The sequence below is a fragment of the Molossus molossus genome, unplaced genomic scaffold, assembly GCF_014108415.1.
Source record: "Molossus molossus isolate mMolMol1 unplaced genomic scaffold, mMolMol1.p scaffold_m16_p_5, whole genome shotgun sequence".
NCBI classification, from domain to species: domain Eukaryota; kingdom Metazoa; phylum Chordata; class Mammalia; order Chiroptera; family Molossidae; genus Molossus; species Molossus molossus.
The window spans coordinates 27,743,618-27,770,687 of NW_023425388.1; the positions used below are offsets into that span (position 1 = coordinate 27,743,618).

A 27,070-nucleotide genomic window follows, 5' to 3' on the forward strand; every position below is an offset into this window, starting at 1 on the left:
TGAAATTTTCTACAATAAGCATTTATGATTTGCAGGGCCACTGTTAGTCCATATGGCACCTCTGAAGCTCCTAAGAAAAGACATCCCTTCTTCCTGTGTCTGCAGTACCATACCAGGAGGCACTGCTTGGTCAGGGCATACATAGAGCTTTATTTTCTACTGGCCCATTAGGTTCCCCACCCATAATGAACAACATGCATGATTGTACATGTTGGACCTGAAAACTTACATAATAAAAATTATTTAAAGTTAAAGACTGAAAGTAATATGGCTTTTTAATGCATCTATTCTGGGCAGGCTAGTCTCCTTACTTGACCTCTGTCATGTCATGTGGGGTCTTTGAGTTCTTTCTTCCTGCCTTTTCTTTTCTACTTACCCACTCTGCTCAGATGCAATCAGTCCTTCAGGATGCAGCTAAAATTACTCTCCTCTATGAAATATTTCTCAACCACTCTAACACATATGGCAATTTTGTCTTCTTAACTTCTCTTGAACTAGGTTAAGAACATGGATTGAAAGGATCAGTGGTGAATGGGTTGCATCTCACCTGCTAACCCCAGATGTCTGGCAGTGACTGCACAGAGCCTGGTGTAAAGATTCTTGAGCTGCAACTGGCCTCAGTGGGAAGAGGATTGTCACTGATTAGGAATGTTAGTCCTTCATGTGGGAAATAGCAGATAGGTAGCATGTTCACATGCATTTTCCCTGCCTGGCTTGGACATTCACCCTTTCATGCATTAGTCTTGGTTTGACAACACTGTTTTAAACATCTAAGGCATAAATACCATATCACAATACTTTTTGTTGATGATGTTTGTTATTGTTATTATTACCTACTAGGTGCTCAGTAAATATGTTTATGTTGCTCTTCCTTCATTCTTGATGTTCCAAATTTCTTTTTGGAATAATTTTCCTTGTGTCTGAAGCATTTCATTTAGCAGTTCTTTTAGATCATATCTCTTTGTGTTATTTCTTCTGAAACTGCTACCTGGAGCACAGCTTGAAAATTTTTGAAATCTCTTTTCTTTCCTTTGTAGACCCATTCCATGAACTCTAGAACCTGATATCCTGAATGACTGTAAATGGCTTACCTGATACATGCAAAATTAAATCTTCAGCTTCCCATTGGAATAAGCTTAGTGTGTGTCATAAGTCCTCAACTGTTTAATATACTTAAACTTGTCCCAATATAGTAGATGCTCACTAAAACTTGTAAAACTAACTGAAGAATCTTAAAAAGAGAATAGTATATGTAAAATTCAGTAGTCATGGTACACTTGACTGTGCAAATAAATGATTTATAGATTCTAGAGTAGAATATGTTGCAAATAATCAGTGAGATAAAAAAAACTTCTTATACAATAATACAAACATCTGAACACTATATTATGAATTGGGGTAACAAGAATATACAGTTAAAGCCACTAATTTGCAAGATATTCTCCAATCAGGAGAAAAATGCTTGAGTATTTTAACCAAACTGAGTACGTTAAAACAGAATTACAGCCCTGGCTGGTTTGGCTCAGCAGTTAGAGCATTAGCCTGCAGTCCCGAGAGACCCGAGTTCGGTTCCCGCTAAGGGCATGTACCTAGGTTGCAGTTTGTCCCTGGCCCTGGTTGGTCATGCGGGTGGCAGCCACTCAATGTGTCCCTTTCACGTTGATGTTTCTCTCTCTCTCTTTCTCTCTTCCTCTCTCTCCCTCCCACTCTATCTGAACAACAACAACAAAAATGAGAATTCCAGGAAGATCTTTTTGGACTTAGAGCTAATATTCTGTATTTTTCTTATTGGGCTTAAAATGTAAAAAAAAATTATATAATTGAGATATTATTTTTTTCTTCTTTTTTCAACCTACTTTATTATTATACCTCCTTTCAGAGATCAGAATATAAGAATGTGCTTATGTCAGGATATACATGATATTTTTATTGGATGTTAGTATTGAGTCAAGCCTTTTATATGTATTTTATTTGAAAAGTAAGACTGACATTTGTTTATATGTATTACAGTTGAAACAGATTCTAAGGTAGTTAAAAAAGCTAACATCTATAAATATATTTCTTTATTTGAAAGTGGAATACAGTCAATTGGTCCATTATTAGTCTATCATTTTGAACCAATATTTATCGAGTGACTTATGTATATATGTGCTGATGTTTTAAATCCCTGACCTGAATTTAAGAGTGAGAAAATTAGAGAAGATGTATCACTTGACAAAGTTATTTAGCAAGTAGTAGAGTTGCAATTTGAACCCAGCCTTTTCTTATATATTACCAAAATTTTGCATTAATAACATTTGATATTTAACAGAAAAGGTCTTATACATGTAAAATGTATCAATTATTATTTGAGATGGGAGATGTAGGTGTTTTTATAATTTATAACTCAGGCTTTTAAAAACCTTGACTGCCAATATGTAAAAAAAAAAAACCCAAAAAACAAAACCCAACTCATATAGATTTTTGTTTTATGAAAGAGAATATAAAATTAACTGTGATGTTATCTCTATAGGAGTAGAAAATGGCAGCATAGTAATCTTTTAAAACTGAATAATATGCTTTGTTCATGAAAAAAATCTGTAAAATTTTGTGCTGTTATAGAACATACTCTATTTTTCATAATTACTGTGTGTGCAAAATTTATATGGAATAATACATGTATCTTACTGATTATAAATATATTTAATCTTTTTTTTTCTTAAACACCTGCTCCATGAAATGATACTTTGACACTTTACCAGTTAGTTGTGTTATAGTTTCTGAGTATTTTATAACTTAACATATACTGGATTTTTGGCCAGCTCTATGAGGTGGTTTTGGTTTATTTTGTTACTTTTCTAAACCCTACTCAAAGACGTTACTTTTCATTTGGTTGTACTTTGTTTATTTAATTTGTTTTTAAAATACTACTTTAATAAGTAAACCTATAATATATTTTTTTAAAATTAATTAATTTATTTATTTTTATTACAGATGTTTCTCCTTTTTCTCCCACTGATACTCCCCTTTCCCTCCCTTCCCGCCCTGTCCTCCGCTTTGTTGTCCATGTCTATTGTTCATGCATAATGCATTTAAGTTCTGTGGTTTATCTCCCCTCCCACCTCTTCTGGGGATTGTCAGTCTGTACCCCACTTCCACGTCTCTGTGACTACTCCTTTCCTCAGACTGTTATGTTCATTATATTCTACAAACAAGTGAGATCATATGAAACTTGTCTTTCTCTGTTTGGCTTGTTTCACTTAGGATACTACTTTCCAGTCCCTCCATGTTGTCTCAAACGATAGATCTTTCTTACAGCTGCATTGTACTCCGTTGTGTATATGTACCAGAGCTTTTGTATCCATTTGTCTGCTGATGGACATTTGGGCTATTTTCAGATCTTAGCTATTGTAAATAGTGCTGCTATGAACATGAGGGTACATATATTCTTTCTGATTGGTGCTTCAGGCTTCTTAGGGTATATTCCTAGAACATTGGGTCAAATGGCAGTTCAATTTCTAATTTTTTGAGTTAACACCATATTGTTTTCCATTTTGGCTGCACCAGTCTGCAGTCCCACCAGCTGTGTACTAGAGTCCCCTTTTCTACACATCTTCGCCAACACTTGTCGTTTGATGAATTGTTGATGGTGGTCATTCTGACTGGTGTGAGGTGATACCTCGTTGTTGTTTTAATTTGCATCTCTCTGATGATTAGTGATGTTGAGCATTTCTTCATATGACTCTTAGCCGTTTGTATGTCCTGTTTGGAGAGATGTGTATTTAGTTCCTCTGACCCTTTTTTAATTGGGTTCTTTGTCTTCCTTTTGTTGAGTTGTATGAGCACTCTATATATTTTGGAAATTAACCCCTTATCTGATGTATCATTCATTGGCAATTATGCTCTTCCATACAATGGGTTGCCTTTCCATTTTGGTGGTTGTTTCTTTTGCTGTACAGAAGCTTTTGAGTTTGATGTAGTCCCATGTGTTCATTTTCTTCTTTGTTTCTGTTGCCTTGGGTGATGTATCAGTGAAAATTCTGCTGCATATGATGTCTGAAATGTTGTTGCCGACATTTTCTTCTAGGATTTTTATGGATTCACTAGTCATATTAAAGTATTTTATCCATTTTGAGTTTATTCTTGTGCATGGTGTAAGTTGATGTTCTAGTTTCATTTTTTTGCATGTAGCTGTCCAATTTTCCCAACACCATTTACTAAAGAGGCTGTCTTGACTCCACTGTATGCTTTTGCCACCTTTGTCAAATATTTATTGAACATATTATCTTGGGTCCATTTCTGGGTTGTCTATTCTGTTCCATTGATCTGTCTGCCTGTTCTTATGCCAGTACCAGGCTGTTTTGATTACAGTGGCTTTGTAGTATAACCTGAAATCTGGTAATGTGATCCTGCCCACTTTTTCCTTCTTTTTCAAGATTGCTGTGGCAATTTGGGGTCATTTTTGGTTCCATATGAACTTTTGAAGTATTTGTTCTAGTTCTGTGCAGTATGTCATTGATATTTTGATGGGGATTGCATTGAATCTATAGATTGCTTTGGGTAGTATGGACATTTTAATGATAATTCTTCCAATCTATGAACAAGGTATGTGCTTCCACATTTTTATATCTTCCTCTACTCTTTTTTTTTTTTTTCAATGTCCTATAGTTTTTTGCGAGTAGGTCCTTTATTTTTTGGTTAAGTTTATTCTTAGGTATCTGATTTTTTTTGCCGCAATGGTAAATGGGATTGTTTTCTTAGTTTTTCTTTCTGTGAATTCATCATTGGTGTATAAGAATGCTGTCGATTTCTTGACATTAATTTTGTATCCTGCTACTTTGCCAAATTCATTTATTAAATCTAGTAAATTTTTTATGGAATCTTTGGGGTTTTCTATGTATAGTATCATGTCATCTGCGAATAATGACAGTTTCACTTCCTTCTTTCCAATTTGGATCCCTTTTATTTTTTATTCATGTCTGATTGCTGTAGCTAAGACTTTCAGTACTACCTTAAATAAGAGTGTCGAAAGTGGGCATCCTTGCCTTGTTCCTGTTCTTAAGGGAAATGCTTTTAGTTTTTGCTCATTGAGTATGCTGTTGGCTGTAGGTCTTTCATATATGGCCTTTATTATGTCTAGATATGATCCCTCTATTCCCAGATTGCTGAGCATTTTTATCAGAAATGGGTGCTGGATTTAGTCGAATGCTTTTTCAGCATCTATTGATATGATCATATGATTTTTATCTTTCATTTTGTTTATGTGGTGTATCACATTTATTGATTTGTGAATATTGTACCAGCCTTCCATGCCTGGGATGAATCCCACTTGGTCATGATGAATAATTTTTTTGATGTATTGCTGGATCCAATTTGCTAGTATTTTGTTCAGAATTTTGGCATCTATTTTCATTAGGGATATTGGCCTGTGGTTTTCTTTCTTTGTAGTGTCTTTTTCTGGTTTTAGAATTAGAATTATGCTGGCCTCATAAAATGAGTTTGGAAGTCTTCCTTCTTTTTGAATTTTTTGAAATAGTTTGAGAAGAGTGGATATTATTTCTTCTTTGAATGTTCGGTAAAATTCCCCCTTGAATCCGTCCAGGCATGGGCTTTTGTTTGCTGGGAGAGTATTGATTACATTTTCAATTTCTTTTGTTTTTATTTGTCTGTTCAAGTTTTCTATCTCTTTCCGGTTCATTTTTGGGAGACTATGTGTTTCTAGAAATTTGTCCATTTCGCTAGTTTTGTGATTGATATAATAGGAAATGATGAGAAAAATCATTACTTTTACTGGGAGAAACAAGTAATTAAAAATTTTTTTCTAAGCTATGTTTTGACAAGTGTAGATGCAAAATACATATATTGAGAGTAAAGAAGAATGCCATCATCAGAAGGAATAGGGTTTTGTTTTTGTGTTTCCCCAAGTAAATGCCATTATTAACTGTGGATTTTTAACCTGAATCCCTTAGACCATTTAAAACCTGAATGATCATTTTAGTGTAATATTGTTTTTATAGTTTTTAAAAAGTTGACCCCTTCCAAGTAAGACTAGATCTAAAAAGTCAGTCCAGTTTTTTAAGTAATTTCTTAAGAGAATATAAGCTTTATTATAGCAAGTATCTGGATTTACAGTATGCTTCCTTTGGTACAATATTGGAATCTGTTTGCCACAAATTAGTATCTTTATTTTAATTTTTTTCTTGCCTGCAGTGATATGATTGATGCATAGTGTCTTCCTGCTGGAAGGAGAACTAGTATGGAAATTGACAGGTGCCAGACGGTTTATTTAGGACAATCTCAGCCTTGTCCCAGTTACTTTCAAAATGTCTGCCTCATGTATGTTGAGCCACTGCATTTCCTGCTTTTGAGCCTTGTGTTATGCCAACATTACTATCTGTGCTGCCTCAACTACAAATTGGATGAACAGCCCATGACACTTTTTCAATATTATTACATTAAACCAAGTGGATTTTGATTGATAACCTAATATTCAACTAATGCAAAACATCAATCATGGCAAGTATATTAATTATTTAATATTGCAGTCTAATTCAGAAATCGATGTGCTGCATGAGGGGAAGGGAAACTCATGGTTCCCAGAAGATTTAAGACAGGGAATGATTAAAAAAAGACCTGCTGTACTCCTGTGTGTTAGTTCGATACAAATCTTTATTCATTTGCCAATAATCTCTTCCCATTTTCCACTTCAGGACCATTTTATCAGTTTTGAGACCTATAATTGAATTAAGTCTGCTTTCAGCACAGGGCAAAAGGAGTTGCACAAATATTGATGAAGTCATGACAGGGACAACCCAAGAGACAGACCACTAAAGAGGACAGGCCTTTAAAGAGGACCATTTGTTGCAAGATCCCTCTGTCAATGTCTTGGATCTTGTCTCTATTTTTTAAAACGTATTAAGACTGTTGGAACCACTTTTAAGACTTTTATATTTAAATATTAAAATAACATTTCTATAGCACATTGCCATTTATGGTGTACCTTCATGTGTATTATCTTGCTTCTTTTTTCACTGCAACCTTATGTGTTAGGTAAGGCAGGTTTTACAGAATCTTCACCTTATACATAAACAGTCATAGAAAAGTTGGCTTATTACCCAAGCTCTTATAATTATTTTGTAAGAGCTTAAATTTGAGTGTAGGCATTCTATTTCTATAGCCAGAATTATATATCATCCTGTCTTGTGTAGTGTTTATGTACTCATGATACTTTATCTGTGTTGTTTTGAGATAACCACCCTTTCTGTGTTTCTGCCCAAAGTAAAACTAAAGAATACTTATTTCCATGGAGAATTTGTTGAAACTTTGGTGTCCCAATCTATGATATTTATTAAGCTTTATGGATATGCAAAATTTCTGGATATAAATGAAAACTACTTAATTTATTGTATATTTTACTGGAATTAGAATGTCCTTTTTATATCTCAAAAAGATATTTGTGTGTGTTGGGGGAGGCATGGCTTAAATATATTTTATCATTAAAATTACCATTCCAGCTTTCCTTTGGTTCATTTCTACCTCTTGATATTTTACTATGTCTTGTCTGAATCTTTTTGTTTTGTGTGTCTTTTGCAACTGATACATTGCTGGATTTTGTTTCTTACCCAATCTGAAAATCTTCTCTGGCTTTTTTTTTTTATCCTCACTCGAGGACATTTTCCCATTTTTTTATTCAGGTACAGTGGGAGGGAGAGAGAGGAACAGAGAGAGAGAGAAACATCGATGTGAAAGGAACACATCGAATGGCTGCCACCCGCACGACCGACCAGGGCCGGGGACAAACTGCAACTGAGGTACGTGCCCTTAGCGGTAACCGAACCTGGGTCTCTCAGGACCGCAGGCCCACGCTCTAACTGCTGAGCCAAACCGGCCAGGGCTTCTCTGGCATTTTAATTCCAGATCATTATGGGTGAATTTTTTTGATTTTCTTTTTCTTTTTAGTCAATGATTGCTTAGATTAAAAAAATTACCATGTTCTTTGCCAACCTTTACTTGTTTATCTTGTTGCTTCTTCCCTCATTAATGTCTTATCTTAATGCATTATATTTTCTAGAACTTTATTTATATAATGTCTTTTTGTGCTTACTTTCCTTAGATTTTATATGCTGAAAATCTTTTTATTTTTATTTCAATTTATATAATAGTTTATTTAGCTGTATATAAATTCAAGGTCTCAGTCCTTTTTTTTTTTTAACATTTACTTTATCTTGAAAGTGAATACTTTCTTATTCAGCATTAGTATTGAAGTTTGAAGTCAGTGTTAGTCTTCCTTTAGGGAGGGGTATGTTTTTTCCTGATGGATATTCTTAGACTTTTATTTTCCTCTATAATAGTCTCATTTTCCTTATATTATGCTTTGCTGTGGATTTTCTCTTAATTATCCTGATCACTGTACTATGTAACCTTGTGATGTAAGATTCTAATATTTCTATGTCTGGGAAATTTTTGTCATTTATTTAAATATTTGTGTGGGTTCTTTTTTCTCTCTCTACTTTGTCTTTGTTTTTTTCTAGGTTTTCCATTAAATAGATGTTCAAACATGTTCTTCTGCTCTTAACTGTATCTCTTGTTTGTTCTATTTTTCATTTCTTTCTTATGCCTTCTGGGAGAGTTCTTCTACCCAGTGTTCCAGCTCACTAATTCATTCTCAGTCTGTAGCTATTGTGCTTTCAATCCATTCTCTGAGTTGTTTATTTCAAACTTTTGTGTTTTCAATACCCATTATCTCATATTGATTCTTTTTCATAACTATTTTTTTACATTTAATTTCTGAAGTCCTCCTTTTGAAGACATTATTATGCTTAAATTATATTCTTGCTCAGTGTGATCTATTTTGTATGGATGAGGCTGCTTCATTTGTTATTTTTTCCATTCCCGTGTTTACACACTTCAGAGATCTTAAAATTTTCCTTGTGGGTTTCTCTTTTACTTCTTGCTATATTAGCTGCTTTGGCGAGTAAATTTAATTTAAGGAGGAGGATGGTCTAGGTTCTAGCTGATGTTCTTCCAAGTTAATTTAAAACCTAGAATGGAAAGGTTAGTAACAAAGAGACAGTATTAAAAGCAGCAAGAGAAAGACAGTTAGTTACTTACAAGGAAGTTCCTATAAGACTGTCAGTTGATTTCTCAACAGAAACATTTCAGGCCAGAAGGGATTGTCATGAAATATTCAAAGTGATGAAAAGCAAGGACCTATACAACAAAGACTACTTTACCCAGCAAGGTTATCATTTAAAACTGAAGGAGAAATAAAAAGCTTCTCAGACAAGAAAAAAAGTTATTAAGGAGTTCATCACTACCAAGCCAATATTGCAAGAAATGTTAAAGGGTCTTCTAGGAGAAGGAGAAGAAAATAGGAACATAGTTAAAAGAATAAAATGTTAATAAATAGGTATCTATTAATAATCACTTTATTTATTTAATCCTCACTCGAGAACATTTTTGTGTTTATCTTCAGATAGAGCAGGAGGGAGAGAAGGAGGAAGAGAGAGAGAGAAATATTGATGTGAGAGAGACACATCGAGTGGTTGCCACCCACACAGCCCCAATGGGGTTGGGGACAAACTGCAACCGAAGTACATGCCCTTAGCGGGAACTGAACCCAGGACTCTCTGGTCCATGGTCTGATGCTCTAACTGGTGAACCAAACTGGCCAGGGCTTAATAATCACTTTAAATGTGAATGACTTAAATGCTCCAATCAAAAGGAATAGGATAGTTGAATGAATAGGAAAACAAGACCCATATGTGTGCTGTCTACAAGAGCTCGACCTCAGAACAAAAGATTCACACAGACTGAAAACAAAGGGATGGAAAATGATATTTTATCCAAATGTAAATGAAAAAAAAAAAAAAGCGAGGGATAGCAACAGTTATATCTGACAAAATAGACTTTGAAACAAAGGCTATAGTAAGAGACAAAGAAAGACACTACATAATGAAAAAAGGAGCAACCCAACATAGGAGCACCTAAATATATAAACCAAATCCTGATGGACATACAAGGAGAGAGCAACAATAATATAGTCATAGAGGGGATTTTAACACCTCATTGACATCAATGGCTAGATCTTCCAGACAGAAAATAAACAAGGAAACAGCAGCTTTAAATAACACACTAGATCAGATGGATTTCATTGATATCTTCATTTCACCCCAAGGCTGCAGAATATGCATTTTTTTAAGCATATATGGAACATATATCTAGGATTCACCACATGTTAGGACACAAAATAAGTGTCAATAAATTTAAGAAGATGGAAATTATATCAAGCATATTCTCTGACCATAATGGTATGAAATTAGAAATCAATCACAAGAAAAACTCTCAAAAACACATAAAGACATGGAGGCTGAATAACATGTTACTGAGTAATGAATGGATTAACAGTGAGATCAAGGAAGAAATCAGAAGACACCTTGAAACAAATGAAAGTGAGAACACAACAACCCAAAATCTATGGGACACAGTGAAAGCAGTCCTAAGAGGGAAATTCATAGCATTACAGGCCTATCTCAAGAAATAAGAAAAAGCTTAAATAAACAATCTAACTTTATATTTAAAGGAACTGGAAAAAGAACAACAAAGCCAAAACTGAGTAGAAGAAAGGAAATAACGAAGATCAGAGGAGAAATAAACAAAATAGAATCTGAAAAAAAAAAAAAAGGTCAATAGAACCATGAGCTGGTTCTTTGAAAAGATTAACAAGATTAAGAAAACTTTGACCAGACTCATCAAGGAAAAAAATAAGAGAGCAGACCCAAATCAATAAAATCAGAAATGAAAGAAGAAAAGTAACAATTGACACCAAACAAGTACAAAGGATTGTAAGAAAATATTATGAATAAGTATATGCTTACAAATTGGACAATCTGGATGAGATGGATAAATTCCTAGAAACATACTATCTTCCAAAACTCAATCAGAAAATCGGAATAGACCAATTACAAGTAATGAAATTAAAGCAGTACTTTAAAAAGAAAAAAAAAATTTTCAACAAACAAAAGTCTTGGACTGGATGGCTTCACAAATGAATATTACCAAACATTCAAAGAGGAACTAACACCTTTCTTTCTTAAACGATTCTAAAAATTTCAAGAGGGAAGACTCCTAAGTTCATTTTATGAGGTTAGCATTATCCTGTTCCAAAACCAAATAAAGACATGATAAGGAAAGAAAATTATAGGCCATATCCCTGATGAACATAGATGGTAAAATCCTCAACAGAATATTAGCAAACTGAATCCAGCAATGCGTTAAAAAGCATACAGCCCAGCCAGTGTGGCTCAGTGGATTGAGCATTGTCCCATGGAAGAAGAGGTCCCAGTTTGATTCCTAGTCAGGGCACGTGCCTAGGTTGTGGGCTCAATCCCCAATAGGGGGCATGCAGGAGGCAGCTGATCAGTGCATGTCTCTTACATCAATCTTTCTATCACTCTGTGAAAAAAGCATACACCATGACCAAGATGGATTTATTATTATTCCAGAGATGCAAAGTTGATAGAGTATACGCAAATCAATAAATGTGATACACCACAAAAACAAAATGAAGGATAAAATTTACATGATCATATCAATAGATACAGAAAAAGCATTTGATAAAATCCGGCACCATTTGTGATAAAAACTCTCAGCAAGGTGGGAATAGAGCCAATATCCCAGAAATTCATATGGAACCACAAATGACCCCTAATAGCCACAGCAATCTTGAGAAAGAAGAATAAAATTGGTGGAATCATGCCACCTCTATCAAACTATACTAAAAAACCATAATCAAAACAGCATGGTACTGGCATAAAAACAGACATAATACCTCAATGGAACAGAATAGAGAGACCAGAAATAAGCCCACATCTTTATGGTCAATTTGTATTTGACAAAGGAGATAAGAACATACAATTGGGTTAATATAGTCTATTCAATAAATGATGTTGTGAAAATTGAACGTACATGCAAACAATGAAATACACCACCTTCTTAACCCGTACACAAGAATAAACTGAAAATGCATTCAAGACTTAAATTTTAGACTCGAAACCATAAGAATCCTAGAAGAAAACATAGGCAGTAAAATCTTGGACATTTCTCATACCAATATACTTTCTGATGTATCTCCTCGGGCAAGGGAAACAAAAGAAAAAAAAAATAAACAAGTAGGACTACATCAAACTAAAAATTCTTTACACAGCAAAGGAAACCATCAACAAAATGAAAAGACAACCCTCTGAATGGTAGAACATATTTGCCAATGATATATCTCATAAGGGGTTCATATCCAAAATTTCTAAGGAACTTATAAAACTCAACACCAAGAATGTAAACAGTCTATTTAAAAAAAGGCAGAGAACCTGAGTGGACACTTCTCCAAAGAAGACATACAGATGGCCGATAGACATGAAAAGATGCTCAACATCACTAATCATCGGGGAAATGCAAATTAAAACCACAATGAGATATCACCTCACACTTGTCAGAATGGCTATCATCAGTAAATTAACAAACAGCAACTGTTGGCAAGAATGTGGAGAAAGGGAACCCTTGTGCACTGGGGTGGAAATTCAGATTAGTGCAGCCACTGTGGAAAGCAGTATGGAGTTACCTCAAAAAATTAAAAATGGAACTGCCTTATGACCCAGCAATTCCACTTCTAGTAACCTATCCCGAAGAAACCCGAAACATTAATTCAAAAGAATATATGCACCCCTCTGTTTATTGCAGTGTTATTTACAATAGCCACGATTGGAAGCAGCCAAAGTGCCCATTAGTAAGTGAGTGGATAAAAAAGCTGTAGTACATTTACACAATGGAATGCTACTAGGCTGTTAAAAAGGAAATCTTTACTTTTTGTGACAGTATAGATGGACCTGGAGAATATTATGCTAGTCAGAGAAAGATAGGTACCATATGATTTCACTTATATGTAGAATCTAATGAAAAAATTAACAAACAAAAATAGAAACAGACTAATAGATATAGACTGACAGCTGTCAGAGGCAAAGGAGGTTGTGGGACTGGGTTAAAAAGGTGTAGGATTTAAGCAAAACAAACAAAACCAACAACTCATAGAAATTACAATGTGGGGATTACCAGAGGAAAAGGGGGATATGGGGAGGTAGAAGTGAGTAAAGAATGGTGATGGAAGGAGACCTGACTTGGAGTGGTAAACACACAATACAATATACAAATAATGCGTTATATAGAATTGTATACCTGAAAACTATATAATTATATTAATAAATGTTAGCCTTATAAATTCAATAAAAATAAAAGTAAAACAACCATCAATCAGACACATACACACAACTTCTGATACTGCTTTCCCCAAGAACCACACACTGTTGCAATTGCCTTGCTCTTTGTGTGGTATGGAAATGGTGTGGGGCTGGGTAAGACCACTCTGAGACCTGAGCCGGTTGCCACTGACTCTCCACAAGCTTGTCCTTGTAACATTTAGATGTCAGACACTTATTAGGTGAATCCATACTCTGATTCAGGAACTGTATTGGGTTCTGGGATATAAAAATAAAAAAGATGCAGTCCATGTCTTCAAGTAGCTTTCATTATAGTGGCATTAATGGGCAAGTAAATAGGTAATTAACTAATAGGTAAAATAAAGTGTGATAAATTCTGTAGATGGGAACACATTGGAAGAGTTCAGCACTTCAATTCTGAGCAAGGGCTAAGGTTTTTCCAGTGAAGGTAAGGTTTAAGTTGAGTGCTGAAGGATTTGTTTAGAGGCTGGGAGAAAGGAGCATCTGTGGTAGAACAAGTGGTTCAGTAGTGCGTGGAGGCAGGAGCCATTTTAAACCATTAGAATGCTTTGTAGTAATCTGGGAGAGAACAGATGAGGCTAGTAATCTCTCTGTAATCTGGGAGAGAAAACAAAAGGCCTAAAATAGGGTAGTACCTGTAAAGAGGGAAGTGATTAAATCTAAATAGTAATTAAGGATGTTGGATAGCCAAGAACCTGTGGTTAGAATACATTTATTTATATCTGGCAGTGAAAGAAAGGGCTTGTGTCAAGGATGATGCCTAGTTTTTTTAAGGCATACTGCTCTAAAAGCATATTTCCTAAACAGAACTTAATTTAAAGAATCACTTGGAGACATAGCAAAGCAATAGCCTAGCCAATCTTTTCTTTTCTTTTTTTTTTTAAAGGAATGGTTTCTTATTCTTGATTCCAAAATTCAAACAGCTCAGAGAACTGAGTAATTTTCCCCAATTTTATGACAAACTCAGTTGACAGCAGAATCTACCCTGAAATGAAGCTACTTACAGCCTTTGTTTATCCCACTTTAGGGGACGTTCATGTGTTTCTTTTAGAATGAATGTGTATGATGGTGAGATGCTGCTTCAAGCCATGCTGTCAGTGTCACATGACATAGGATGTATAACTTATTACCTTTCTAAACTCCAGAATTTTCTGATGAAGCATGTCTAGCCCCAATAGTTTCAGATAATTAATTAGGACTTGTACTTTAAGTCTGAACGTGTTTTTAATATTGCAATATTATTTTCTAATAAGAATCATTATGTGACAATGTAGCCATGGGGGAAAATGAAATAGATGTATATTATTTAGAGCAAACTCCAAGATAGATTGCCTAGTGAAGATACAAAACACTGTGTATGGTTTAATAAAAAAAAAAAAGAGGAAAAAGAAAGACACACATACACTATAAACATATACACACAAATAGAATATCTTTATAAGGACAAACAAAGAGTTAATATTAATGATTGAGAACTGGGAGTCAATGATGGGAGGAAAACTTAATTTTATTGTGTACACACACACATCTTGTCAGATGTTTCACTATATACATTATTCTTTTTGTTTAGAACTTATATTACACAAATAATCATATGAGAATGTCCTTGTGAAAACCTAAAGATCTCTTTGCCTTCTAGATCCAATAAATGAATTAATTTTGTAATAATAAAGTTAAAAATAATTGTTAATGTAGCTATTAGCCTTTTCTGACAGTTTGTTGCAATTTATTCCTATCATTTGCCATTAGAACTACATCCAGAGAATGAGTTTTAGAAATCCTTACATTTTTAAACATTGAATACATACAGTATTGCTAAGATTGCCAGAATCAGAAAGTAGAGAAGAGACTGACTCAAGATAAGTGCTTTGCTAATCAGTAGATGTTGGAATTTATTCCCAGTATGTCAGACTGGGCAGTGAGAGCAAAGGTTGGAAACCATGAATTTAGTTTTCAGGCAGCGGATTTGGAGGGAAAAAAGATAGGGACATTTGGAAAGATTGCATAGCAAGACAAAGGAAACAGAGAAGTATATTTTTTGGCAAAGAAAATTGGAGACAGAAATAAAATAAATAAAGGCCCTTTCCGAGGAAGAAAGAGGTGTGGGGGAAAGACTAAAGATCATGAATGCAATACTGTCTTTGGTTGGTGACTTTCCATAATTTTTTTCTGCATTGTGGTAGAAATTTATTTTATGTTAAAAAATAAGGCTTAGTATTTTTGATGGAATTAAAATACTACTTGATCAGAGTGAGAAAATCCAAAAAACATTTGTCACTATTAAATTAGTATAGACTGAGATCCGGATAAAATAGAATTCATCTATTTGCCACGTTTCACCAACTGTATATTTAAATTATCTTTGCTATTTGCACAGGTATTTGTATTTTAATTCTATCAATAGTTTTTGTGTACAGTGAAGAGTAAGAAATTAATTAAAATATGATATTAGATGTTTGTGTTTTCTTTGGTGATATTTCATTTTCTAATACTTTCATAGTCTTAGGTCCTGATTTATGCACTAAGTTAATAAAATAATGTCAACAAAAATGTGTTAAAATGTATTTGTTTAGCTATGAAATTATGAACATATTCTTTGTGATTATATTGTTTATATAAAAATGCAACCATAATGGATGGGATCTAGTTAGTGTATAGAATCTATATATTTGAACATTTTCATGATAAAAGTTGGAGAAAAACTCTAATTAAAAAGTTAATGTAAAATAAACAGATAAATTGATAGTAAAATAATATACTCCTTTTTCTTATGTACTGACTGAAAAATCTGGAACATTCTTTCTGTTAGTGGAATACCAATTTAGTGGTAATACTAGTAGATATAAATTAACTATCTGTTTCCTTTTGATGGGAATTGTTTTGTCCCTAAAAACAGTGCTATGTGAACATTAGTAAAGATATATGAAAAATTTCTAAAGGTTTATAAAACAGTTTTAAGGTAAACATAAATTATAGCAGACAGGGTTTAACAACTATTTAGAACTTTTATTCTTCTATTTTAGGGAATCTGGAAACATCAAAGCTGGATTAGAACATCTGGTAAGTTCTAATTTTCTCTTGAACATTTGCATCATCTTTGATATCTGCATTCTAAATGAACACTTTTGAATGAGCTTTGAATACCTTGTATTGAGAAAGTCAACCATTTCCCAAAGGGTCAGCTTACTGTTATTATGTGAAGGCACTTACATTTTCATTTATCTTGTCATTTCAAGGGAATTTAAATTTTTTCAAATTACTTTTTTTTGATGTAGAGATGAAATAAAATGGATGACAATCCTTGGATTGATGATTGCTTTAATTATAAACAAAAATGTTTGGTGTAGAATTTTTGGCATATCTTGATCTGACAAAAACAAGCTTGTGTTTTAAGAAAAACACAATCAAATATTGCATGCATAAATATGGTATGTTTTAGCAATTTAACAGCTTTGAAAGAAGTACACAGCTTTGTTTTTCCTAATGTCTTTGCTTTATGAATAATGCATTGATTTAAACTACATTCAGTTTAGAATATAAAATAATTGAAATGCAAAATTTTTGGTTTAAGTAAACATTTTTAAAGCATAAGTGAAATTCAAATTGACTTAACATTAAAATCTGTCCATTAATCAAAAAATTGGAAAAACTGTTGGATTATAACAGGCCCCAAATTTATTGAGCTTACCATAATGAGTGTTCATTACAACATTAAGTAGTTCATTTAAACAGAGCATTATAAAATCATGCTCTGGTTTCTGGTCAAATCCAAATGTTGAATAATTAATGAGAGAGGTTCTTTTGTAAATACAATCTAAGTACTTTTTTAATGCAAGACCTCATTCGTATATCATATTATAGCTTTGTTAACTATTAATGTGCTTTGTTCTCCTACAAAAACAAACGGTAGCAAGAGGCAGCTTCATTTTGACTTATAGTAGTAGAGTTGTAAGGGATTTTTGCTTTTTGTTTCAATAGCTAACGGAAACTGTGGAAACTTAGACTTCTGAAAAATTATCCTAAAATGACATTGTTAAAAAGCAGGATATAATAACTTAGAAAATTTGAACTATATATTTGTCCAGGTTAGAAGTAAATAAATAAAATTGTTCTTCTCATTATTAAAAATTATATCCTGAATCCCTGGTAATCACTTCATAGTGGCACATATATTTAGGACATACAGAAATCAGAATAAAACATCAAAATCTAAGACATCAAATTTCAGTATCAGTTGGGGGTTTATAACAAGGAAGAATACCTACCATAGTACCAAAGTAAGCTGTCTTTTATATTTCTTTTGTAAGTTATTTATTAAAAACACTTTATATTACTTGATTCATATTCCTTAGTACATATTAATGAGTTAGATTTCATTTTAGTTTAAATTTCACATTTTTTATACTTACGAGTTTACTTACTCATTTATATGTATTCATTTTCAGTGACTGTTTCATGCATTTATACTCATAATCTTATGCAGCAGTGGTTTTCTAACTGTGCCTCGGGCTGCCAGGAAGGCTCCCCAAAGCAGGTGGCACTGCAGACTTTCCCCACCCGCTTTAACCAGAGTAGTTCCACTTTTGGTTATTTTGTAAAATTTTAAACTTTTAAAATAAGATTTTATCTGATGAGTTTTTCAACTAAAAGTATGTAAAATATTTTAAAGTCAGGAGCAATTGTTTATTAATTATTATCTTCTATTCTTGAACCTAAGTTATATTTCAGTTTTATCTGTGTCATAATACATGAAATATATTTCATACATAATGCATTTTTGGGATTGGAGAACCTGGATTAGCACAACAGGTAGTGGGAAGTAGATGATTTTAATGCATTTTATCTAAGTTGTTTAGAAGACTGTCACTTATCATTGTAAATTGACTCAACTCTGAACTATTAACAAGCATATGAATATATGACTATATAACGTAACAACCATATACATATATACATACATATATACTGCTTTGCGCACTAATATTCAAAAAAGTCAATGATGTTCTTTATAACAACCTGAGAAGTAAGTGAACATATGAATATATAACATAATACCACACACAGATATACATATATATATATTGCTTTGTGCACTAATATTCTAATAAGTCAGTGATATTCTTTATAACAACCTGCGAAGTAAGGGAACTCAAGAATTTGTTGGTCGAGTGTTAATGAAACCTGGCTATCTAGCAGTTGTGGGCTCCTTTGGTTTGTGTCTATCCACTTTCCAACTGAGCCGAAACTTGTAGCCCGTGCCATCTGGCACAGATAGTCTGCCTTTAAATTGGCTGTATAGCCAAATACAATTAGAAGTATAACTTCTAATAGATTGACTTTATAATATATATGGTATAAAATTAAAATGAGAAAAGCATACGACACATAGGAATAATTTCTCCTTTGTATAGCCTTCGCCTTTTCAAATTTATTTTGTTCTATTATTTCTATGTTGCCAACTTTTTGGGGGAACTGTCTAACATGTTATTCTTAGGTTAATATACTTATACTGCCCAGTACCATTTCATTTTTCTTTCGTCTACTACCCATAAAGCCTATGTCTGCTTCAGGTTCTAGACAGAGCCTGTGAAGCATGGTGCCCCATCGTTCACTGATGATTCTTGCCTGATAATTGCAAAATGGAGATTTTCCAACTCTTCTTCTGCTCCTCCCACATTTAGCAGGCAGCAGTCTACTGTAAGGAGAGCCTCCCCTTCTTTCTTACTTTTCTAAATATTGTGAGCAAGGACTACTGATTTTTATTTTACTAAATAGGTTATCATTAATTACTTTTCTTATTTATTTTGATGCTCAAGTTGTCCCAGACTTTTCTAGGGAGTATACTTTCAAGATGGCTTCTGGGTCCTTTTGACATACCCATCTTTTTATTTTATTTTTTTTCTTTAAGTGTTGTCTCACATTCTGGCACAACAATATATGTCAGGTTCTTCTTATACCTTCCCTGTTCTAATTCTGGAATCAGTCATTTCTTCAAATTACCCTGTTTCATTATAGAGGAAAATAGTATTTAGAAGTCAAGATCTGATATGATGTGCTCTTTATCTCTGGAATTTTATTACTTCTAGGACCTTTCAGTCTTAGATTAGAGAACTAGGTAGGCAGGTAGATATTTTTAAGAAATTATGAGTCAGCCCTGGCCAGTTTGGCTCAGCGGTTAGAGCGTCGGCCTGCGGTCCGGAGAGACCTGGTTCGGTTTCCGCTAAGGGCACGTACTTTGGTTGCAGTTTGTCCCCGGCCCTGGTTGGTCATGCGGGTGGCAGCCACTCGATGTGTCCCTTCACGTCGATGTTTCTCACTCTCTCTCCCTTCCTCTCTCTCCCTCCCATTCTATCTGTACAAAAAATGGGAAAATATCCTTGGGCGAGGATAAAAAAAAAAAAAAGAAATTATGAGTCATAGTAATACTTCCAGTTTCAATCCAAACCACAAAACTCGTTGTCTCCCTATTTCATATTTGTATTTCTCTTCATTTAAAGTGAGAACCCTTACTCCTAATATCATCAATATATTTACCCATTAATTCAAGATTCATTTGAATTATTTTCATCCTTGGGTATAGTTAGGTTATTCCTTTGAAATATAGTTGCATGCATTTGTTTCTGTTTGCATTGAGTTTTAGGTGATTTTGTCTCCATTCCTGTTGATTTAATTATATATTTGAATATCTGTATTTTAACATACTTCTAAAAGTTAAAATATTATGTACAGTGATATTCTCAGAGAGGCAGCTCTCCCTTCCCTTCTAGCACCTCTACTTCTTATAGGTAGCTAACTTTATTAACTTCTGGTTTATCTCTTCTGTGCTTCTTTGTGTAACATATGCCTATATATATGTATATGTGTGTATGTGTTTCTATTTTCTCTTATAAAAGTAGCATATTGCATATACTTTTTTGTTCTTTGCTTTTTAAAAATGTAACGTTATATCCTGGGAATTGCTGCATAATTATTGTGTGTATCATATTTACTGTGTATTTTTTTATTTTTGTTTTCTTTTTATTGATTTTAGAGAGAGAGAGGAAGGGAGAGGGAGAGAGAGATAGAAATATCAATGAGAGAGAACATCAGTTGGCCGCCTCCTGCATGCCCTCCACTGGGGATTGGGCCCACAACCTGGGCATGTGCCCTGACCCGGAATCCAACCTGCGACCTCTTAGTGCATGGGGCTGATGCTCAACTACTGAGTCACACCAACCAGCCTATTTACTGTGTTTTTTTCTCTGTTTGGTGGTGTCTTTATTAAGGGTGTAAGATTTTAGTCTACTTGCATGCCTGCTACTTTTTCATAGATGCTGAGAGAAGACACAAGATTTCTGGGTCAGAGACAAAGCACTTTATTACGGATAGCACAAAAGGTAGTAGTACATGCTTCATGGCTGTATAGGTTCCCCTTGACCCCCAAGTCCCATGAGGTGATGCTGCATACCCAGTAGGTTTGTGTCATTGCTGAAGGACTTTAAGTTTAGGAGTTCTTTAAGGAGCTTATAGAAAATCTGTCCAAACTTTGCCTAAGAGTAAGACATTGTCTTTTACTATCCTAGTTAGGTAACAAAACTGCCTTCTGCTCCAGGGGCAGATTTATATCTGTCTTCCAAGACTGTTTGCTATACAAAACATTTTGAAAGGTAGTTTTGAACAAAGGCTGATGGCTAATGTAATATGTGTAGAATGTTATAGGGAATTGTCTCTGAAGTTATTATGATTATGAATTTTGGAAGGTTTGTGTTTTTGTTCTAGTGGTACCTTTGTACTTATATCTTTTATAATGCTCTTCATCCTCCTTATTTATACTTAACTTTTTAAATGGTACTCTTGACTTCCATTTATTACCTGTAATAGCTGATGTTCCTGTTGTACTTTCCCTTACTTCCTTTTTCCTCATATTTCTTTCTGTGTGCTTACTACTTTGTTAGAATATGCATGTACATATTATTCTTCCACTCATGCTGTCACCTTCTTTTAGAGCCAATTCTAAAATTAAATTTATTAAATATTTACATCAGTTTGCTGATATTTACCCACTTATTTCCTGTTTGTATAAAACTCATCCACTAATAATTCCTCAGGAAAGACTTCTGTGTACAGTATTCCCTGAGACTTTGCACATTCCAAGCTGTTTTTCTATGGTCTTGTCACTTGAATGACAGGTTGACTAGACATGATATTCTTGGCTCATAGTTTCTTTACTGACTTACTTTTTTTTTTATCTTCTTCCAAGGACATTTTTGCATTTATCTTCAGATAGAGCAGGAGGGAGAGAGGGAGGAAGAGAGAAAGAGAAACATTGACGTGAGAGAGACACATCTACTGGTTGCCACCCACACAACCCCAACCCAGCCTGGGACAAACTGCAACCGAGGTACATGCCTTTAGCAGGAACCGAACTGGGACTCTCTGGTCCGCGGGCCAACGCTCTAACCGCTGAGCCAAACTGGCCAGGGCTTTACTGACTTTCTTAAAAACATCTGCAGATATCTCTGGTATCAGCCTTATGTTTTTTACCCTTGTAGAGAATTTATTACTTTTTTTTTTTTTTTTTTGCTTTGAGGCATTACCATTTTTTATTGTCCTTTTTTTACTAGGCTAATTCTCAAAGTTGTTTTTTTCTGACTAATTTTGATGGATTTTCTCATATGTAAACTTAAGTTTTCTCATCTAAAAATAGTTTTCATGGATTATAGTATTAAATATTAGTTCTGCCCTGGCCGGTTTGGCTCAGCAGTTAGAGCGTCGGCTTGCAATCCAGAGAGACCTGGGTTCAATTCCCGCTAAGGGCACTTACCTCGGTTGCAGTCTGTCCCCAGCCCTGGTTGGGTCATGCGGGTGGCAACCACTCGATGTGTCCCTTTCATGTCGATGTTTCTCTCTCTCTCTCTCTCTCTCTCTCTCTCTCTCTCTCTCTCTCCCTCTCTCCTTCCCTCCCTCCTACTCTATCTGAACAAAATACGGAAAAGTGTCCTCAAGTGAGGATAAAAAAATAAATAAATAATTTCTGTTCCTTCTGTTTTCTTCTTCAGCAACTTCAGTTATTTTTATATATATATTCTATATGATTATAAATATAAAGCCATTCTTTACTCAGCTTCTATTTTAGTGCCTTTCTCTCTTACTCCTTTTACTACTTAACTTTGTTTTCATTCTTTCAGATGTTTTCCTGGTTTTATTCACTATTTCTTTTTTTATTTTCATTTAAATTTATTTTTCTTTGAACACCTTATAATTTATTCTTTATTTCTGAAATATTTTTTCTTTCATTTGTTTTAAATTTTTGAAAAGCTGATTCTAGGGTTTGTTTTTGTTTTGTTTTGTTTTTTTGGTATTCATCCAATGAGTCTTGTCCATTGTTATTGATTTTGGGGAGAGAAATTTTATCTTTGAAATTTTTGATTTGCATTTTTTGTTTACTTCTCATAGTGGGTTTATATGGAGCTGATTTGATCTCTTTCTCTTTCTCCCTCCATCAGTTTCTTCCCTCCCTTTCTTGCTGCCTCCATTCTCCCTTTTTTAAATCATAGACATTTTTTAGATGGAGTTCCTAGTTCAAGGGTGCCCTCTTACGCAGTGTAGAGAAGGGCATTTTCTTTAATGAATGATGGTGTCAGAGGAAGGGACAAGAGGGCTGGCATGTCTTGTTTCTCTTTAGCTGATTGTTTCCTCTTTCTTCTTTCTTATCATTACTATGTATTGTATTTGTCTGATTTTTTCCCCCAGAAGTAATGTTCTGAGGCTGCCACTTACAGTCCCACTCACTTTAAAGTTTCTTCCTTCTTGCTGGTGCTGCAGTAACACCATTCTGAAACCTGTGTTCACTATTTTGGCATTTAATGTTGTAGTACTTTGTTTTTCTGGGGATGATTTTGTTTGTGCTTCCATTTATCTGTTAAATTTATAACTACTCTCAGATGTGGAGAAGGGTTTATGTGAATTTTTATCTCAGAAGAGAAGTTCATAATGGATAATGTTAGAAATCAGTGTAGAATAAACCTTGAATTTGAAGGAGTCCTCCTGCAGGAATTCTGGAGGAATCGTCATCAAATTAAACATAAAATATCTCAAGGAGCTCAGTGCCCATATCCATTTAAAGACTTAGAGAAAATGAGTGAAAAAACTGTATATACTGGTGTACTTAGATTTTATAATGAACTTAAGGAAATAATATATTTTATTTGATGAAGAATCATATACAAATTAAAGGCCTTATGATATGACTCCAGGATATGTCTGTTAACACAGAAGGGTTAAAAGATTAGAGGCGGGTGGTTATTAGATGGTGATGTTGCTCCTGACATTCTTTCTTTTTTTATTAATGATGCTTTAAAAGTGTAGAAAATTGATTTTAAGATCTCTGTTATATCAAAGGGAGCTGACTCCATATTTTTCTGCCATCTTATGTTTTAAAAGTCTGGATAATGTAGAAAGTAGAAGCCCTTATTGAACTACTGAATAGGGATTAAAATATTTACTTTCTGGAGTGGTTTTAATACAGTTAAGGAAAATTGGTGATATTAACATGCATTTTTATTTTTATAGTTATGAAAATGTCCAGGAAATAGATAGAGCCTTGCCATTTGATTACAGTACAACTCTTACTGTTGGGAGCCTATAAAATAATGCTGTCCTTTCTTCTTGGAAGAGAGATTGAGATTAATCCTGACTCTAACCCTAACCCTGTTATGTTGAGCTATATGAAAAATTGTCACTTACAGGTCAAAATACTTTTTTGGGATTGTTTCTGGCTTAAACGAAGGACTGCTGGGTCATGCTCCCTTTGGCAGGGAGTGAGGGGACTTACCCTGATCAGCATGGTATTTCTACAGCTTCCATCATTCTCTTTTTGAAAAGTCAAATAATTGGAGGTGGGTGAGGGTTACAGGGGGTTGGTGATCTAGGTCATGGTTCTCTGTCTTCAACATCGTATGAATGGCCTGAGGATGTTGTGTAAACACAGGTTCTGATTCTCTGGGTCTGGGGTGGGGTTTGAGACTCTGAATTTAGCAAGCTTTCAAGTGAGGCTAGTGCTGCTAGTCCAGCAACCACCAGGAAGAAAAGTACATTGAAAGGAGGTGACTTGAACGACATGTGTCCAATGAACAATTCCTTCTGCTTCTGATGAAAAAATCTAGATGTCTCCCTCATGTACTCATTGAGTATGATCCTGCAATCCATGAATGATTGGTTGGAGTTCATAAACCCAAAGAGACAGGCACTCCACAGGTATATTCAGGGGCAAAAAGTTCATTCTCTTACTCTGTAAGAGTAGTAGGACTATTATTTTCTTTATTTTTGTTCCAGATATTAAGTTATATATTTATGGGGTAAAGCTGGGCACCATTATAATAATACCTCGTTCAGCCTTAGGTGTAAAATTAAATAAGTGATGATAAATCTTTTACTAAAAAGTATTGCAATTGTTTACAACTTTAAGTGGGATTTGCTTTCTATTAATAGTTGAATAACAAAAGAACTCTGGAGCCATACCTGTGGCTTTTTTCTCCCCACAGAGGTCTCATTTATGTTTCTTATATTGTATAACATTCGAGAGTGATGACCCACTTGTCTTTGTGGTCAGGCAACACAGTCTGACCATTTTAAGTGTTGAAAAGCAACTGTCATTAATAGCTTGTTTAGCCCATCAGTGGTTTGTAGAATATAGTTGCTACTTGCCAGAAATGGAGGCAGGCCCATGGCTGTTACATACTCATCAATAACACTATATACAGGTTTTAACAAAAGCCCTTTCCTTTTTGTTTTAGGTTATTTTGCATAAAGCTTGCAAATACAAGTGCTGCATTTCAGTTTACAAACTAATAATTTTATTTAACATGAGCATAAACACAGTTAATATATTATTGTTATACTTTTGAGAATTTGGCTAACACAACATGAACTATAAAATGCAAACAGATGTTATGAATTCTATTCTAAAGTCACTTGTCTTTCATCTGTTGCATTTTTAAATATCTGTTTTACTTTTAGTATGTCCCCACTGTATTCAGGAAAAAATGTTTTTGACATTTGTCCAAATGAATTTGAAAATATCATCTCAAAATATACTGACCTTACTTGTATACTCTATACATTTATTAAACCCTGATGAAAAACGTTTATTACCTCATATACTATTTAAGGACTTCAACATAATAAATCTATCTCCCCCCAACATGTTAATTCATTTTTCTCTTCTAAGCCAGTATATATTTCAAGTTGAGGGTGTGTGTATTAAAATGATACTTTTCTCAAACTGGAATCGTGAGATCAAAACAGCATGAAGTGTTTCCTTTTTTCTGGAAGATCAATTCCATAAATCTTTCTCTGTTTTTTTTTGTTTTGTTTCTTTTTTTAACAAACAAGTGTATCCTATGAATGTGTGCAAATTAAAGTATCTTTAATGTGGATTAAATGTTAATGTCATATTGCTGTCATGATTTCTTAGGCAGTTTACAGGTCCTCATTCTGGGACCGGCTCACCCGAGACAGTGGTGTGATTGTCAGTGATCCATTGCTCTGACACGTTTTGATCAGTTATAAGTATATTACCCAGTCATCCAAACAGCATGAATTTGGGCTCCTTTTCTACTTCCCTCCATTTCCTCTCTTCCAAAGAAAGCCCTGTTTGTTGCATTTTTAAGATAATACTGATGTCGGAAGCAAATGGTGGCCAGTTAGCTTTAAAAACACAAATAATAAGATGTCATATAATTTTCATGATACTACTGATTGTCTTAGATTTATGTTTAATCTAGGTAAAACTTATTTTCTGACTTTTATGCATATGTGCTTATTAAAGTTTTATAAAGTAAAACTAGTCTCAGAACATTAAATAACCGAGTCTGAAAGTCAAACCTTCTTTAAACCACCGGAGTAACTGAATATTGTATTCTTCTTTTTTTGTATTATAATTCAGGGCATTGTAGGTTCTGCTTCATTGCAGGGAATCCCATAGGCACATGGCAGTTATTTCATGGCTTTCTCAGGATCTAACATCTGTAATTGCAGATAAAGAACTAGCAGCAGAGGTAACAGGGTAGCTTTCTGTTTTTCCAGGCAAAGCAATTAGGAGTTAAGGTGGAGGATGCCTTTGCCACAATGGTAACTTTGGCCACACTCATTACCAGCCACAGAATTATAGCATCTATATTTAACTTTAACACATACATACTGTTTATTTTAGGAAAAGCATAGTGTGGGGTGTGGGTGGGGGGTCAAAAGAATGTGATTTTACTGTGTGACCTCCAGCAATACACACAACTTCTCTGTTTCACTTTTCCATTTTCTCCTTATTTATAGGGTGTTTAAATAGTGTATGAAAATTTGTAGAAGCATAAAACTTTCTACAGTGTGTCATTATTCATAAAGAGAAAGAAAAAAAACTTAACTGTTTCAGGTATGCAAGTGACTTCAGATTGCTAAAAACAGTACCTCAATTCTAATATACCTACAGTGAGCTGTAAGAAAAATTTGTCTCTTATCGGTTTGTATTCCATCCCTTTTAAAAATGTCACTATATGCTTTAAAAAAATTTAAAGTAATAGATGTTCCTTGTAATGGGTCAAAACTGATACATAAAGAAAAAATGAGTATCACTTCTATCTGGCATCAATTGGATAGTAATAGTTTAGTACCTATTTTTATATCCCTTTCTCTATTCCCAGACACACAAATGTGTATATTACTTAAGTGTTTTGCTTATTTATAAAAATAGAATCATACTACATAATAATATTTTATAAATTCACTTTTTTTAATATAAAAAAGTAAACATATACACACATGAATATGTG

The 27,070-nt window shown here is 34.1% G+C and overlaps 1 protein-coding gene across 1 annotated transcript in view; it reads left to right on the top strand.

Annotated features, from left to right (window-relative positions):
- RSRC1 (arginine and serine rich coiled-coil 1) overlaps window positions 1–27,070 on the top strand; it is a 295,687-nt gene that overhangs the window by 84,385 nt on the left and 184,232 nt on the right. The window contains exon 3 of the mRNA XM_036242873.1: window positions 16,292–16,328. Within this exon, the coding sequence (XP_036098766.1) occupies window positions 16,292–16,328 (37 nt within the window). The remainder of the gene's footprint in view (window positions 1–16,291; window positions 16,329–27,070) is intronic.